At 41.4% G+C, this 15,662-nt stretch overlaps 1 protein-coding gene across 2 annotated transcripts; it reads left to right on the forward strand.

Moving 5' to 3' along the window:
- The first annotated feature begins 1,345 nt into the window (after positions 1-1,345).
- LOC115576791 (neuronal acetylcholine receptor subunit alpha-2-like) lies at positions 1,346-11,030 on the forward strand. Of its 2 annotated transcripts, XM_030409357.1 has the most exons (9): positions 3,089-3,277; positions 4,401-4,502; positions 4,581-4,726; positions 5,666-5,710; positions 5,795-5,904; positions 6,747-6,966; positions 7,241-7,743; positions 8,215-8,650; positions 8,749-11,030. In XM_030409357.1, exons 1-9 carry the CDS (start codon positions 3,118-3,120, stop codon positions 8,872-8,874), a joined length of 1,848 nt encoding a protein of 615 aa, XP_030265217.1. In that variant the 5' UTR covers positions 3,089-3,117; the 3' UTR covers positions 8,875-11,030. The 2 variants fall into 2 exon arrangements, with proteins under 2 accessions (XP_030265218.1, XP_030265217.1); XM_030409358.1 differs by lacking the exons at positions 3,089-3,277; positions 4,401-4,502 and adding an exon at positions 1,346-1,612.
- Positions 11,031-15,662: the final 4,632 nt, after the last annotated feature.

The following is a 15,662-nucleotide window of genomic DNA, read 5'->3' on the forward strand; positions in this document are numbered from 1 at the left end:
TAACTAAGCTCCATAAAAACCAGAGCGACAGAACAAACACACATTCATCCTTCACACCTCTGCAGTCAAACTTTAGATTAACGCTCCTCCGGCCGGCCTCTCTGCTGCTCTCCTTGGCTGGTGTCACTTCCACACACTGAGCGAGGCGAGCAGACGGAGGATTGAAGTCAGCACTTTTAAATCCGCTGATTCAAGCACTCTGCGTGTCTGACTGTAACGATATATTCCAACCACAGACACTGCTTCATGCAAAATAATGAAAATGAGTGTGAGAGTCAGAGAGGCGGTCGACCTTGGACTGATGTTCAGGAGAAGAACTGAGAGAGAAACAAGAAAAACATCAAATCTTTTTGTTTGTTGAACTCCATGAAGACATATTTAAATATATCAGTATTCATGACAGTACAACTTTTATAATTCCTCTGAATTCCACAGCATTTTTAGGTAATTTCCAACACCTCCAGGCGCTGTTTTTAACTTTGCTTTCCACGATTAACGGAAAAATGCACAAATATAAAACCTCCATGGACAAGGTAACTATGACTCTTTCTATGATTCATTTTGAATCATAAAAAGAGTCAACTATGACTCTTTCTATGATTCATTTTGAATCATAGAAAGAGTCATAGTTGACCTTGATTGTTTGCCTGGCAGCTGCTTAGACCCAAGAAATGTAACCCTTACCCAAACACTTCAACTATCCTAATATAACATCCAGAAAACTGTTAGGGAACGTTCCCTATAGGTTCTCTGAGCATTACACAAATAAACGTAAGAAAACTGTTAGGGAACGTTCCCTAAATGTTTGCTAAAAGTCAACCCCAGATAACCTTTGAAGAAAGTTAGTTCCCTAAAGCTTCTCTAGAGGTTAACCAAAAAAATACCCGAACGTTCCCATACAGAACATTCACAAAGCTATTAGGGAACATTTCTTAAAGGTTCTCAAATTGCTAACCAAAAATAGGGGCTGCATTATCACTAGAGTAACTGCTAGCTGCTGTTGCTAACTGTACCTGTTGTTAGCCAGCTATCTGTTAGCCAGCTAGCTCAGTTAGCTGTGCAGTTAGCGAGCTGGACTGTCGGGGAGTGTTGGGTGTTCACACGGCCAGCATGGGAACAACAAGCAAAGAAGTAGTAGTAGTAGTAGTAGAAGAAGAAGAAGAAGAAGAAGAAGCATATTTTTTATAAATGTGGGCTCAGCTGGAGGTTTCTAATGCAGTACTTTTACTTGTAATGGAGTATTTTAAAGTTGGTATTATTACTCTACATTGATATGAATCCTATCAACGTGATATTTAAACTCCTGATCGATGGCGGCGTCACAGCCGGAGTCCAGCCCCGACACTACAGGAACACACGAGCCGGGGAGGGGAGGCGCTCTGCGGGGCTGCTGGGACCCATCCAGCTGTTAGGAGAGGAGCCGGGCGGACAGATGTGGAGATGAACGCGTCAGAAACGAGCAGAGCTTCATCCTGACACACCTGGATCTGTCTGTGTTCATCCTGACACACCTGGATCTGTCTGTGTTCATCCTGACACACCTGGATCTGTTCGATGGAGCAGAGAGGAGATTTAACAGCGATGTGCTGCTGCTGGATCCTCTTCAACTCCGGTGAGTAGACGACGTGTTTTTATCTCTTAAAACAACATTAACGTGATGTCATTACTTTATTTTAACACTTAAAAGTATTTACACCTCCTGTCTTTATACATCTAAAACTCGAGAAAACTTCAATTTAACAGTGAATTTATGGCGAGTTTATCATATTTGGAGCTAGATTTGACCTTCTATAGCATCATATATGATCTTAATAGTAAATAATGGGTAATAGCATACGTTTTTTCAGTCTTTTATAACATTTTTTATTGTCATATTAATATAATAGTAAACTTAAATGTGCAATAGTATTTCTTTTAGGAGTGTAAAGTCAGAAAAATGCTTATTTAATCCGTATAGTAGCACCAAATTGTGGTTAGTAGTGACTTTATTATGTTTACAAATTGACTTTGATGATTGAAAAATAAAATAAAATGTATTGTAATTGATTAAAAAATAAATAAAATAAAAATATATATATATAATAAAAACACGTAAATAAAGGGGCACCACTAAATACACATACAACACCTCCTTTGGATTCACATGTTAGCTTTATATTAATCTTTAGGGTTAAATAAAGGCATTTTCAAACTCATACACTTATAATGCAATCATTATGTATTTGTACTGTATTGTATATATATATATATATATATATATATATATATATATATATATATATATATATATATATATATATATATATATTTGTACTATAAGGATTTTATCAAAATAAAACAAACAAATTCGAGTCAGCATGAAATGTTATAAAATAAGATCATAGCAACCGAAAGCATACAAGCATTATTCTGCTTTTCTCACCAAAAACATTGTCTTATAAGAAAAGAACAGTTCATCTATCATATTTTTATTACCCATATTAGGGAGTAAAGATGATCAATATCAATATACATCAGCCAGTGTTTCTGTAAACTCAGAATATATACATGGGTACAATATTTTGCAATGTGGTTTTCAAACACTTGTGACAAAGATATCCACAGCAGAGGCAGGATCTTGAACGGTACACTTTATTATCCATTATCTAAATTACAACAACATCTTTTTTTTTCCATGTATACGTTTTCATATTGACGACTTGTACATCAAGACAGATATATCACTTTATCATGATTTGAATGTCATAAACTGCCCTTAGATTCACTGCATGATGGATTGTGAAGGAAAGAAAATCCTTATTTATCATTCTGCTGATCAGGACAGTAGTAGACAGGGTGCTTTTTCTATGCCGGGCGGGTTTAAACAGAATCATTTGTTGTAATAACGTATCCAGAGTGTTTGTTCGGAGCACAAAGACTCACAAACTGCGAGGTAATCGCACAGCATGTCATCTGTTCCTCCTCCACTGGCAGAGCCTCACCTGAAACAACATTCTGTCTGTTATAAATAGCCAATATAATCGCAGAAACTGGCATCGCACGCGTTTGCATGCATGCAGTTTGTGCTCCTGGCTCGCCGTCTTCCTGCTCCGGCTAATCCTAAATTGCTTGCCGGCGATGCCAAAGTGCCTGCCAGAGTTCAAAGCTGTGAGACAGAAGGAAAGAGGTGTTTCTGGTCCTAAACTGAGCGGGAGGAAAAAAAGAAGAAAGATATTTCACTGTTCATTTCACCCGCGAGACAAATCACATCTGACACAAAAGGTTGAACGCTTCGGAGGTAAAGAGGTTTATTTCGAGCATGAAATTATGACCCGGATGAGTGATGACGACCGCAGGAGAGCGTTGATTTTTAGTGATTTTGCTGTGTGGTATAAAATTAAATCAGAGTGCAGCAGGTCCCAGTCTGGACCTGTGAGATTTCATGAGCAATAAAGTTCAGGTAATTGATACAGTATTTCTTTTTACGCAGAAAGAAGCGAATTTTAGACTGAAAAGTGGAGAATGGTGCTTTTTAAACCTTGGAAGGTGGAGAGATGTGGTAAATCAGAGATGGAGGGTTAAAAGAGAACAATAAAAAAAAAGGTGGCAAGAGAACTTAAGAAAGATTTTTTCCTTCAAGCTTGAACATAAAATCAGTGAAGAAAAGTCAAAACGTAGAGAGTAGATGGTGAAAATGTCCTTAATAAAAACGTGGGATTGCTTTTCGTATTAGGCTGCCTCTATAAAAGATTAATAAATTGTACCCAAACTACACAAATAAAATAAAATAAAATAAAAGTTGGATGTTGCATATGGTAATGATGTAGCAACCCCCTGCCAGCCGCTTAGCTTAGCTTAGCTTAGAAAAGTTAGCCTGCCTCTGTCGAAATGTAACAAAATCTAATACCAGCACCACTAAAGCAAACTAATTACAACATGTAATATCTTGCTTAATTCGCACACAACAACAGATTTGCACTTTTACAGGAGTGACAAAGGAATTAAAATGTGTTTGTTTGCAAAAGCTCTGTGTAGGTATACGTATGTGAGGAAACTTGAACTCCATTATCTCCAAAATTGCCTGGAGTTCGTTAAAAAGTTTAAACTTTTGTGTCGGATAACAGACAAACTGTATGTGCTGTTTGCGGCAGGAAGTTACGGTCAACCCAGTCATCATAACTGGTGGTTGTTGTTGGTAATGTTGAGGTTTAGGCACAAAAAACGCTTGGTTAGGGTTCGGAAAAGATGTTTTTTGCTAAAAATACCTTTTGGTTTTTTTTGGCTGGAAATGACCCAACTTCTTCTTAAAAGCATCCTGTTTTGTTGCCACAAACACGGCTGGAGACGTCCCTGCAACTTGTGAAAAATGTCAAGTGGTTCCACTTGTAACACTTACAATGTTGAAACTCTGTCTTGAACAGTGGTCTCTGGCTTGGCAGCCCATTCGCCCAGCTGTAACACCACTATCACCTCCCAACATGCAAGTCAGATCATAATCATGCAACATAAGAATGAATTGGCAGGTATGGTAAGTATGACACTGGTTTTTAGAATCAAACGACCACAGGTAGTGATCTCTCCTCGCTGTGTCCTTCCTCCAGTGCTGGCGGACGACTGGACCCACACTGAGGACGATCTCTTCAGGAGGTTATTCGGGGGATACAGCAAGTGGACGCGTCCGGCGCGGAACGCCACCGACGTGGTTATCGTCAAGTTCGGCCTCTCGATTGCACAGCTGATAGACGTGGTGGGAACACACACGCACACACAGTTGTAGATCCAACAAACAGACCACAACGCTTCTAAAAATTAAGGCTTTTCATCTTTGTCTGGAACATTTTGTACAAGGAGTCTTGGGGCCATATTTCAAGAAAAAAAAAGACATAATATTTTGAGAAGAAAAGACATAGAAAAAACAGTCCAAGAATAAAGTCACTGATGTGATTTGAACGGCCTGTTCTCACTCATAGTGAGTCAAACACACAGCAGCTTGATCAGTGTGTCCCAAGTCGTCGAACTATGATGCTTGAAGTTACGTAACTAAAAACCAAGGCAATTTTTGGTGTCGGGTCAGGAATATGTGTCCACTCAACCACCCCCTGGCAAGGACTCTTCCACCTCGTTACATTAAGACGCAAACGTATCATAACGTAACGTATTATAAAGTAACGTAATGTAACCAAACATAAGGTATTATAACGTAACGTAATGTAACCAAACGTAACGTATCATAACGTAACGTATCATAACGTATTATAACGCAACGTATTGTAACCAAACGTAACGTAATACAATGTAACGTAACGTAGCGATGTTTTATCCAACCTTACCTAAAGTAATCTTCGGCCCCTAAACCTAACCAACCTGCAACCGATTCAGCTAAATTTTAGCTGTTAAAAGTAAAAAAAGTCATAGTATGTCAAATATTTTCCAAGCAAGTTTTATTTTAAAAGTCACACTTTGCATATTTAATGGAGCCGCCATAGTTGACAAGCTCGGAATGAGAACATGTTGGTTGTAAAGCAGCAGCTGAAGCAACATATTCTATTATGACATCTTTAATTTTGAACACTGGCCCCGATATTCCATCCTAACGTTCACATCTATCGTTGCCTCATATCGTATTGATATGTAAATATAAAACCAAACACGTGCTGTTTTTTGTTGATTTCTGGCTCCAAACCAGGACGAGAAGAATCAGATGATGACGACCAACGTGTGGCTGAAACAGGTATGAAAGAAACCGACCCCCTAATGATATAATCATCTAAATCCAATAAAAAGTGTTTCGGTAAACTGTTGCACGTGTTGGCAGGAATGGACCGACTACAAGCTGCAGTGGAGCCCCGCCGACTTCGACAACGTGACGTCCATCAGAGTTCCTTCGGAGCTCATCTGGGTGCCGGACATCGTGCTGTACAACAAGTAAAGAAACCTGCACAGTCGCGCATTTTAACAGCAGTTGTGTAAATCCTCCTTTCAGGAAGTTTAAGGATGCACGTCAGAGTCAAAGTGGAAAACAAGAGGGAGTGTAAACCAGAGTTTCAAAGTCTTGTTCCCGACACTCTGTAGAAGAAAAAGTTTATCGTCACTTTCTGCATATAAAATAAGTCTTTACGCAAACACACACGCATCCAAGGACACACACACACACACACACACGCTGCTTCGAAACAGACACGACTTTGAATTTCTGTAGGTGGAGGTGGAAATTATCTGTAGTGATCAATTACCTGCTTGATCCATAACATTGCGCTCATCAGCTGGAGAGCGTGTGAGGAGGGGAAGGTCACTTCTATGGAGCCAAACAGCTTGACGGTGCCGCAGCGTTTCTGCATATTCCTGCGTACCGAACTTGGTAATACATGCAAATTATCCTGTTGAATAAATGACCCTGATTCTATTGCGGCTCCACAGCCATCTTGCATCATACGGTTTGAGTCTGGTTTCCTCCCCGCGGGGCCCCGAGGAAGTATTAATTCTGAAATTCGCCTGGATGGAGACGAAACTTTCTCCTCCTTCAGCGTTTGTTTAAACGAGCTTGCATCATGAATACAGTGTCGTTGGGATTCAGTGATCAATTATTAAACATCGCCTGCGTAAATGGGAACAGCTCGGGGTGCGTTGATTCACCTTTGAGACACGATGAGACGGAAACTTTAGAGCCTCTGTGAACAAAAACAACTACAAAGATCTCTTTTATCCAGATAACACCTCGTGTGGGTTTCTTTATTTTCAATTTTGTAAAATTTTCTCCCATTTTCCAGTGCAGACGGAGAGTTTGCCGTCACCCACATGACCAAGGCCCACCTGTTTCACACCGGGCGAATCCGCTGGGTGCCCCCCGCCATCTACAAGTCGTCCTGCTCCATCGACGTCACCTTCTTCCCGTTCGACCAGCAGAGCTGCAAGATGAAGTTCGGCTCGTGGACGTACGACCGCGCCAAGATCGACCTGGAGCCCTTCGAGACCACGGTGGACCTGAAGGTGGGAGCGGATGGACGGATGATTTCTTCCTCCGTTTCTTTTTCTGATTTGGTTGCCAGTTCTCTTTTCCAAAGGTTTTGTTCAGCGGAAGGATGCCAGCTAAACGCTACGGCCGCTTAGCTTTTTAATTAATGGAACATTTACGCGCAGCGTCAAATTTAGAAGAAAACAAAACGCATGGATACAGTTTAATTAAGATCGAAACACCTAATCAGGCTTTGATTTCTCAGATTTAGAAGCTGTTATCGTGGCTGAAAACAGATCTCATTTCTAGGATTACTGGGAGAGCGGAGAGTGGGCAATCGTCAACGCCGTGGGCACCTACAACACCAAGAAGTACGACTGCTGCCACGAGATCTACCCCGACATCACCTACTACTTCGTCATCCGCCGCCTCCCGCTCTTCTACACCATCAACCTCATCATCCCCTGCCTCCTCATCTCCTGCCTCACCGTCCTTGTCTTCTACCTCCCGTCGGACTGCGGCGAGAAGATCACGCTGTGCATCTCCGTGCTGCTGTCGCTCACCGTCTTCCTGCTGCTCATCACCGAGATCATCCCGTCCACGTCGCTGGTCATACCTCTGATCGGGGAGTACCTGCTCTTCACCATGATCTTCGTCACGCTGTCCATCGTCATCACCGTGTTTGTGCTGAACGTCCACCACCGGTCGTCGGCGACTCACACCATGCCCCGATGGGTACAGAGGCTTTTTCTGACGGCGGTGCCACGCTGGCTGTGCATGAAGCGCCCAGACCACGGCCTGAGGCCTGTAAGGTGAGGAACCAGTAAAGGCCTACGTGTTTGGAACCATCGTCGGTACCTTTCTTAACTGAGACCATTTTTTGAGGCCTTACTGACACCCCAAAATTGGAATAAACTGAATATAGTAAACCATAAAAAGGAATCGAGTTTGGACATGACGCACATGTTCTTTTTCTTCTCTAAAAGCCTCCAAATTTTAGTAAAAGTTCAACTCAAACTCCTCAGGTGCTTAGCGTGGACTGTGATGTGTAGTTTTCCCAGTAAACACACTGCCCTCTTCAGTTCTTGTTGTTCTAGAAAGCCATGATAGATGCCTATAAATGTCCTATAATCTAACTATAAACAAGTTTATTATGTTATTATTAACACTTTAATAGTCCTTTTTCTTTTAATAAACATTTTTTTTGTAAGACAGCATGCTTCTATGTCTGCAGATAAATTCACTGACTTGTTATTGTCCCTGAACACACTTTGTTGTCTCAGGCGGCGTCACCTGACCGATAAACTCCTCCCTGTCCGGACTCCAGGCCCCTCCCACAGCAGCTCCACTTGGCTCACTCAGGAATCTGACATCGACCTCCGCTGCGGCCACCAGCTCGACTCTTTGGACGCCGCAGACGAGATCCACTACTGCGACCTCCACCGTGACCCGCACGCGGATCATCTGGGGAGGTTCGGGGTGAAGATAGACGGCCGGCTGAGGATCTCTTCGCTCTCTCCTCCTTCCCCTCGATTTCTCGGCTACACCCTCCTCCCACAGAGACAGTCCACGTTCAGCCTGGACTGGGACGCCCCTCCCGCGGAGCACGGTTCGATCCAGAGCGCGTCCGCCTCTCTTCTGTCTCCCGCGGTGGTGTCGGCCCTGGAGGGGGTGACCTACATCGCGGAGCATCTCAGAGCGGAGGACGCAGACTTCTCAGTGCGTGCTGAGGATTCTTATCACCCTGTCTGGTAAAGTTCCAGCTGTTGTGGCGACGTGTGGACATTCACAGTCTCCTCTTTTGTTTGTCTGTACAGGTGAAGGAGGACTGGAAGTACGTTGCCATGGTCGTGGACCGGATCTTCCTGTGGATGTTCATCATCGTGTGTCTGCTGGGAACCGTCGGACTCTTCCTGCCGCCGTGGCTCTCTGGGATGTTGTAAAACCAAATTAGATATCCAAGGAAATATTCAAACAATTAAATTATCAATAATAGATCATTCATTCAGACAAGGTGGAGTAGTGGAACATCTATATGCACACATATTTGAATTTCTGTCTCCTTTTTGACCTGATTTCTTTTTTTAAATCTGAAATATGACACTTTAACACACAAGATGAGATCCAATCATCCGTGAGGCCGAGAGAGGAAGGAGTTCATATATAACTATTAAGGCCCTGATTGGCTAATTACGCTGAATGAAACTAGCTGTCGGTCAAAGATGCCGTGACTTCTCTTTGCTCCTCACTGTAAAGTCTCCTTCATTATCATCAACGCGATGTATTCAGGTCAGCAGTACAGCACTTCTCTCAAAAGGGATCCATTCAAGTTGTCATTAAAAGTAATTATAGAGCTTGTAAGCTAATTATCAGTCAACGGTTTAAGCATGCAATAACATTGAGACGAAATCAATATTCATCCCAAGACACAATGTTTTCCTGTCAACTCATCTGTTGTTGTTGCTGTTGTTGTTACTTACGGGGTATTTCTTTCTCTTCGGGCTTCTTAAATATTATAATAAAACAGGGAATAATCACTTTTTGGTTGATCTAATAATAATCCACTGACATAACATATGTAGAGAAGTAGACGAGGCTTCATTTTGAGGGGATACAAGTTGCAGTTTCTACCTTAAAAATACCACGAGACCTTACGTGTGACCTGTGGATGATCTAAAACATTCAGAGTCGTAACTCTTCAGCGCAGCATATAAATTAAACACATTTTCCACTCAGCCCGATTGGTGTCGAATGGCGGAGCGGAGAAAATGGCAAACAAAATATAATCACATTTTACCATACAAGATTAAAAAAGGCCATGATTAAATGTTAAAATGACAAATGAGGTTGTGAAATTTGAAAAAAAAGTCAAAAAGGCTTAAATTTAGATGTAAAGTTGAGTATAATAAAATAGTTGCATCTAAAAGCAAGAGAGAACATCTTTTGTTTGGGACATTTAGTTGAACCAACCCTTTAAAATTGCATTTTCATACTCTCACCAGCAGGGAGCTGCAGTGTCACACGTTCACAAACTGATGGCTTCACTGTGAACGTTGGTTGTCTTCACTCACGTCTTTTGTTCAAACACTTGATTTTGTTTATTTACATATATTTAATCATTTATTTGTTCCATGATTTTTTTTAATGATTGACATTAGACACACGTAGAAACACTTGGAGTCACCTTCTACCACCAGGCAAGGCAAGACAAATGTATTTATCAAGCGTATTTCATATTTCAACCCAAATATGGAATGCCAGCTTAGTAATATTAGATAATTAAATAAATATGTCCATTAAATGAATAAATGTGTCATTATGAAATAAAAGCACCCCGAAATAAGTAAATTTTGTTTACAAATACTAATATATTTAAAAGTTTATTGAAGTACTCCATATTTACTCATTGATATATTCAGACTTCAGTTTGATCATTTGTTTATTGTCCCTTCCATTTATTTCATAGGCATATATGTTTGTTTGTTTGTTTGTTTGTTTGATATTGAGTAAAACGGCATCTACTACCCAAAATGCTTTGGGCAAAATCACAAAAAAAAAGAGATCAAGCAAAACAAAAACACACAAACTAACCTCTAATTAAAAAAAAAATACATATATAATACTGATTGTGATATGAATTGTTTTATACTCACAAATAAGCAACACAACTTATAAACTTCATCATAGTAAAGAAAAGTCAATAAAAACATGGTTCGTGTTTCCTCCTGACTTGACAATTAAACAGATTCTATTCTGGTCTCATCTGGAAAAACATCCATCAAAACAGTTTCCATCCAATTACAGTTTAAAATGTGGATTATATGGATTCTTTGCTGACAGCTCTCTGGTTGGTCATGATGTTCGCAAATATATAAAGTTATATATAAACAACTGTATCAATTGCTGTGAAATTGGCTATAGATCCGTGGAGCCCCACGTCTAATTAATCTGTTGATCTGCGGCCTTTATATTTTTTCTAACACAGCTCTTTCAACAGTTGTGGTTTTGAGCGAGTTTCCTCGGGAAAACTATGCTGATCCCTTAAAGGAGAACTTCGGTCGATTTAAACATGCAGCTTCATTGCTCAAGCTACCCTTGACTTGCCAGTACCGAAGACGCGAAAACATTTGGTCCAGCCATTACAGAGCTCCGTGAACGGAGACTTAGCATTGACAGCTAACAGCATGGGGTCAGAACTTTACACTGTGTTTTAAGCGTCTTAACATGCTCCACATCTCACACCGAATGTTATGCAACATCAGCAGACACCTTAGCACACAGCACTGTAGCTTGTATGACTCAAACTGAATAAAAAAGTAGTTAAAATAGTGTGTTTGTGCAAGGAGCTACTTACCTGTTTGTTGACATCCGCGTCTTCCGGTAGCTAGACCAAACTAGTCAATCCGTCGAGTGTGCACTTAACAGGCTTAACAGGCTATTGTAAGGCTCATGGCTCATGACAGGCTGTAACATGGACATGTACATTATGAACATAAACACGAAAATGCTGGAATACGTTTCCGTCTCCGCCAGTGAGGGAGTAAGCGCATGCTCGACGGATTGACTAGTTTGGTCTAGCTACCGGAAGACACGGATGTCAACAAACAGGTAAGTAGCTCCTTGCACAAACACACTGTTGTAACTACTTTTTTATTCATTTTGAGTCATACACGCTACAGTGCTGTGTGCTAAGGTGTCTGCCGATAACTTTTGGTGTGAGATGTGGAGCATGTTAAGACGCTTAAAACACAGTGTAAAGTTCTGACCCCATGCTGTTAGCGTTCAATGCTAAATCTGCGTTCACGGAGCTCTGTAATGGTTTGACTAAATGTGTTTGCGTCTTCGTTACTGGCAAGTCAAGGGTAGCTTGAGCGATGAAGCTGCATGTTTAAATCGACCGAAGTTCTCCTTTAACTTTTTATCTAATGACATTTTTAACATAACTGGCACGTCAAGCTGGGAGGAGACCTATGGGTAGACCCAGGACCAGGTGGAGGGAAGGATTATATCTCTTCTCTGGCCTGGGAGCGCCTGGGGATTCCCCAGTCAGAGTTAGCCGACGTGGCCGGGGAAAGGGAAGTCTGGGGCTCGCTACTGAAGCTGCTGCCCCCCGCGACCCGATTTTGGATAAGCGGTTGACAATGGATGGATGGATGGACATTTTTGTGCAAATTTACAAATAGTAGCATGCTAACGGGCTAAAGTTGAACGCACGTGGCAAGCAACGGTGGCATTTAGCTCAAAGCAGTGCTACGGAGATGTAAAATGGAGATCAGAAAAAAATCTGTTCAGTAGTTATGTCGAAAGAGTTGTGCAAAAGGTCATTTTAATATCAATGAGATGATATGATATGATATGATGTTTTTTTTTTTTTTTGCGTTATAAAACCAGTCCCCATCTGCTGCAGTTGATAAGCAGAATGCCGCACCGCTGTGACGCACCGGAAATGTTTTGCGGTCTACGAAACTCCACCTGATCTCCATGAGGCTGAGGAGATGATGAGACATATTGATTCAACATCAGACCTTCAACGATCACAGACAGGCTGACAGTAGAGTCTGTCTAACCCAGGCCGACCATCCAGAACTGCTGTACCGTTTAAGACGTATTTCACGAGACACCAGTGTGTGTGATGTCTCCCGACGCAGCTCTGAAGAATGACACGATTCAACCCGATAAAAAACAAGACTAACCTCAGGAAGTCATACTCTTATTTTAAATTTGACATGCTTCTGCAAATGCCACTTTTTGTCAGGAAGATGTTCTGGGTGTAGCAGCACGGGGTCGAGACAACAAGAGACACTCTGAAAGGTCATGTCCTCACTCTGCCTGGTGAACTGTGACATGAAACCTAACTATATCACGTTAACTATACGTATATATCTATATGAAGCTGCAATTTTTTTGTGAGAGCAGCCCGTTAATATTGTGCCGCCACAGTTTGAGAAGCAACATACTGCGGCCCTTTAAAGTGAGTGTCCCTGCATGACTCTATAATGCGATACCGTATAGAATAATGTAAAACATCGTCTCACGTCATTTTCACATTCAGTGTAGAAAGTGTGAAAGAAAGAAAGAAAGAAAACATCTACTTTTCACATATTATTGAGTTTCTGTGAGGGAGAAGGTGATTTTAAGCCTTTTTTAGCCTGCAACCTTTTTTTTCTGCAAAAAAAAAAAAAACCCAAACATGTCAGGCACAACAACAACTATGCCCGAAGACCTCAAAGCAACTGGAGCTCAACTGAGATCATCATCTAGACTCTTTCTTTTGTACCAGGGTTATATTTGTGTTGTTGTGGTTGTCGTAGCGCATTAAACCCTAAATCTGTAAAATCTGAAATGACGGCCCAAACAGTAGTCTCTCACTTTGTAAACTGGCAAGTCACCATAATTTGTGAAACTTATTAAAGTGTGAAATGCCTAAATGCGGTTGGCTTTATGGGAGATAAAAACTGAGAAACTACTTTATGTTATTTATTGAGTTCTCTGAAAGAGAAGTTCCTGGATACAAACGCTCAACCCAGAACTTATGACTCACCTCATCCGACCTCATGATTCATCGCGCCTCTGATATCAAACTAGAGTTCTCAAGGAACAAAACCTCATGGAAGAGAGGAAAAGTCACAATCTACCCTTCAAAGATGAGGCCAGGTCAAGCCTCAAATCTTTAAAACATTCCAAGACAAGTCTCAAGTCTCTGAACTAGACTACAGGTCAAGTTCTTGAGTGTCAAGGATTTCTGAGTTTTGGTCAAAATAAATGATTCACTGTTCTCCTGGAAGTCATGTTTAATTATACTAACTTGTATATTATTCCATGAATCGTCCTGCATGGCTCGGAACCAGATTTCCAAGCAAAATAAAAACTTAATTTCACAGCCTGAGGGACGGTCTTTGAAGATTGCTAGAGAGCAAAAAAACTTCCAGTTTTGCTAAGTCCAAAGTCTGTAACGGTCAAGTCCAAGTTAAGTCTCCAGTCTCTAAGCTAGTAACGGTAATATCCTAAAAAAAACAAAACGTACATTAGATTGAATAACCACGGTAAAATTAATTGTAATAAAAATGTATTAATAAAACTAGTGCAGTGCCCATAGGAAATATGTATTCCTATAAAAAAGTGGGAGGTTAAGTAGCTTTTTCATGGATGGCCAAATGAGGCTGTGTTTGAAGGTGGGGCGTCAGGGATATTTAGGTTTGTTGTGAAATCCGATATTTCAGGGTATAATTGGCTGTTTTTGACTATTTTTTATTTTGCCATTATATTCCACCTTAAAAACTATTTACTTAGTGTCATTATTTTCAGCACAACCTCACGTGTGACTGTAGTTATTTTTTTATTTTGACACACTGTATTAACACAATGGACCTCAAATCACAAAAAAACATAAAATCCGAGTAGAAAAAGTTAGATTTTTTTACTGTGAAAACCACAAATATGTTTAACAAACCATTTTTTATTACTTATAATGCAAATATAAATTGTTGTTTGCTAAATATGTGCATACATTTTAAGAATTTACAAAGTTATATGTAACTATTTACATTTAAATGCATGCAGTGCTCAGGTCTGCCTGAGCTCCTTCCAGCTGAATGAAGAGCTGCACTGCCTGCTCCACATTCAGCATCTTCTCATTATTCTGACTCATTAAACAAAAAAACCGACTCCACTACACACTAAACACACTACACCAAACACTACATAACACACTAACTATACACTCCAAACACGCTAAATGTCACAAATCTCTCAACTCTCAGTATTGCTGTCTCTACACCGACCGTCGTTGCCTGTCAATCATCCGCCTCCGTCCCTCCCACAACTTCCCGTTCCTCAACAACCAAACTTGCTGCTTGGACACTTTCGTGACAAAAGCCCCGTTTTTACCGTTTCTTCCTGCACCAGACACAAAGCAAACGTGACGGCAATGTTCGCGAAAAAGCGTGGCGGACATTATTTACCCTAAGTCCGGTTTTGGACGTGCCGGTGTGTCCGGTCCGTCGCCTCGGGAGGTGGGCCGTGTGGGTGGGGTAGGGCTAGCAGCTAGCTACACACGAACATCCACGGATTCCGATTCCAGTTTGTTGTCCTGGCGTATCCGGATCTCCTCAGACCCGAACAGACTCGGTCCGGACTCGTTTAGTCTCATTAATCCACAACAGTCAGTTTAGATGCACAGAACAGAACGGGACTGAACCGCCAATCCCGGTCCAGCTCGTGCCGCTGCAGGTATAAATCCGCTTGTTTCTTAAGGTATGTCGTGGGCTTGAGCTCTGCAGTGATTGGCTCTGGTGCGCACGTGGCTATGGTGTGCAGTGATTGGCTCTGGTGCGCACGTGGCTATGGTGGCTACGTTGACAATGCTAGCGGAATTGGTAAAGCATTTATGAAATAATTAATTAATGGTATCATTGCAGTCCAAACAAATCCGACGTTGCACACCCTCAAACCGAGCAGAAGCCATGTTGTAAGTCTCAGGTCAGTCTGATCCTGATCCTCAGAGATATTTGAGGAACACACACACACAGACAGACAGAGATTCCTTGCTTTTATAGAGAGATGATCCATGTGGGGGGGTTTTTTGCGTTATAAAACAAGTCCCCATCTGCTTCAGTTGATTAACCGAATGTCGCATCGCTGATTCGCTGTGACGCACCGGAAATGTTTTGCGGTCTACGAAACTCCACCTGATCTCCATGAGGCTGAGGAGATAATGAGCGGACATATTGAT

Source organism: Sparus aurata, chromosome 24 (assembly GCF_900880675.1).
Source record: "Sparus aurata chromosome 24, fSpaAur1.1, whole genome shotgun sequence".
NCBI classification, from domain to species: domain Eukaryota; kingdom Metazoa; phylum Chordata; class Actinopteri; order Spariformes; family Sparidae; genus Sparus; species Sparus aurata.

Coding starts and splice junctions, on each gene's coding strand:
- LOC115576791 (XM_030409357.1), top strand. CDS start 3,118: ATGCCAAAGTGCCTGCCAGAGTTCAAAGCTGTGAGACAGAAGGAAAGA. Junction 4,727..5,665: donor TTGCACAGCTGATAGACGTG/GTGGGAACACAC, acceptor GCTCCAAACCAG/GACGAGAAGAATCAGATGAT. Junction 6,967..7,240: donor AGACCACGGTGGACCTGAAG/GTGGGAGCGGAT, acceptor TCTCATTTCTAG/GATTACTGGGAGAGCGGAGA.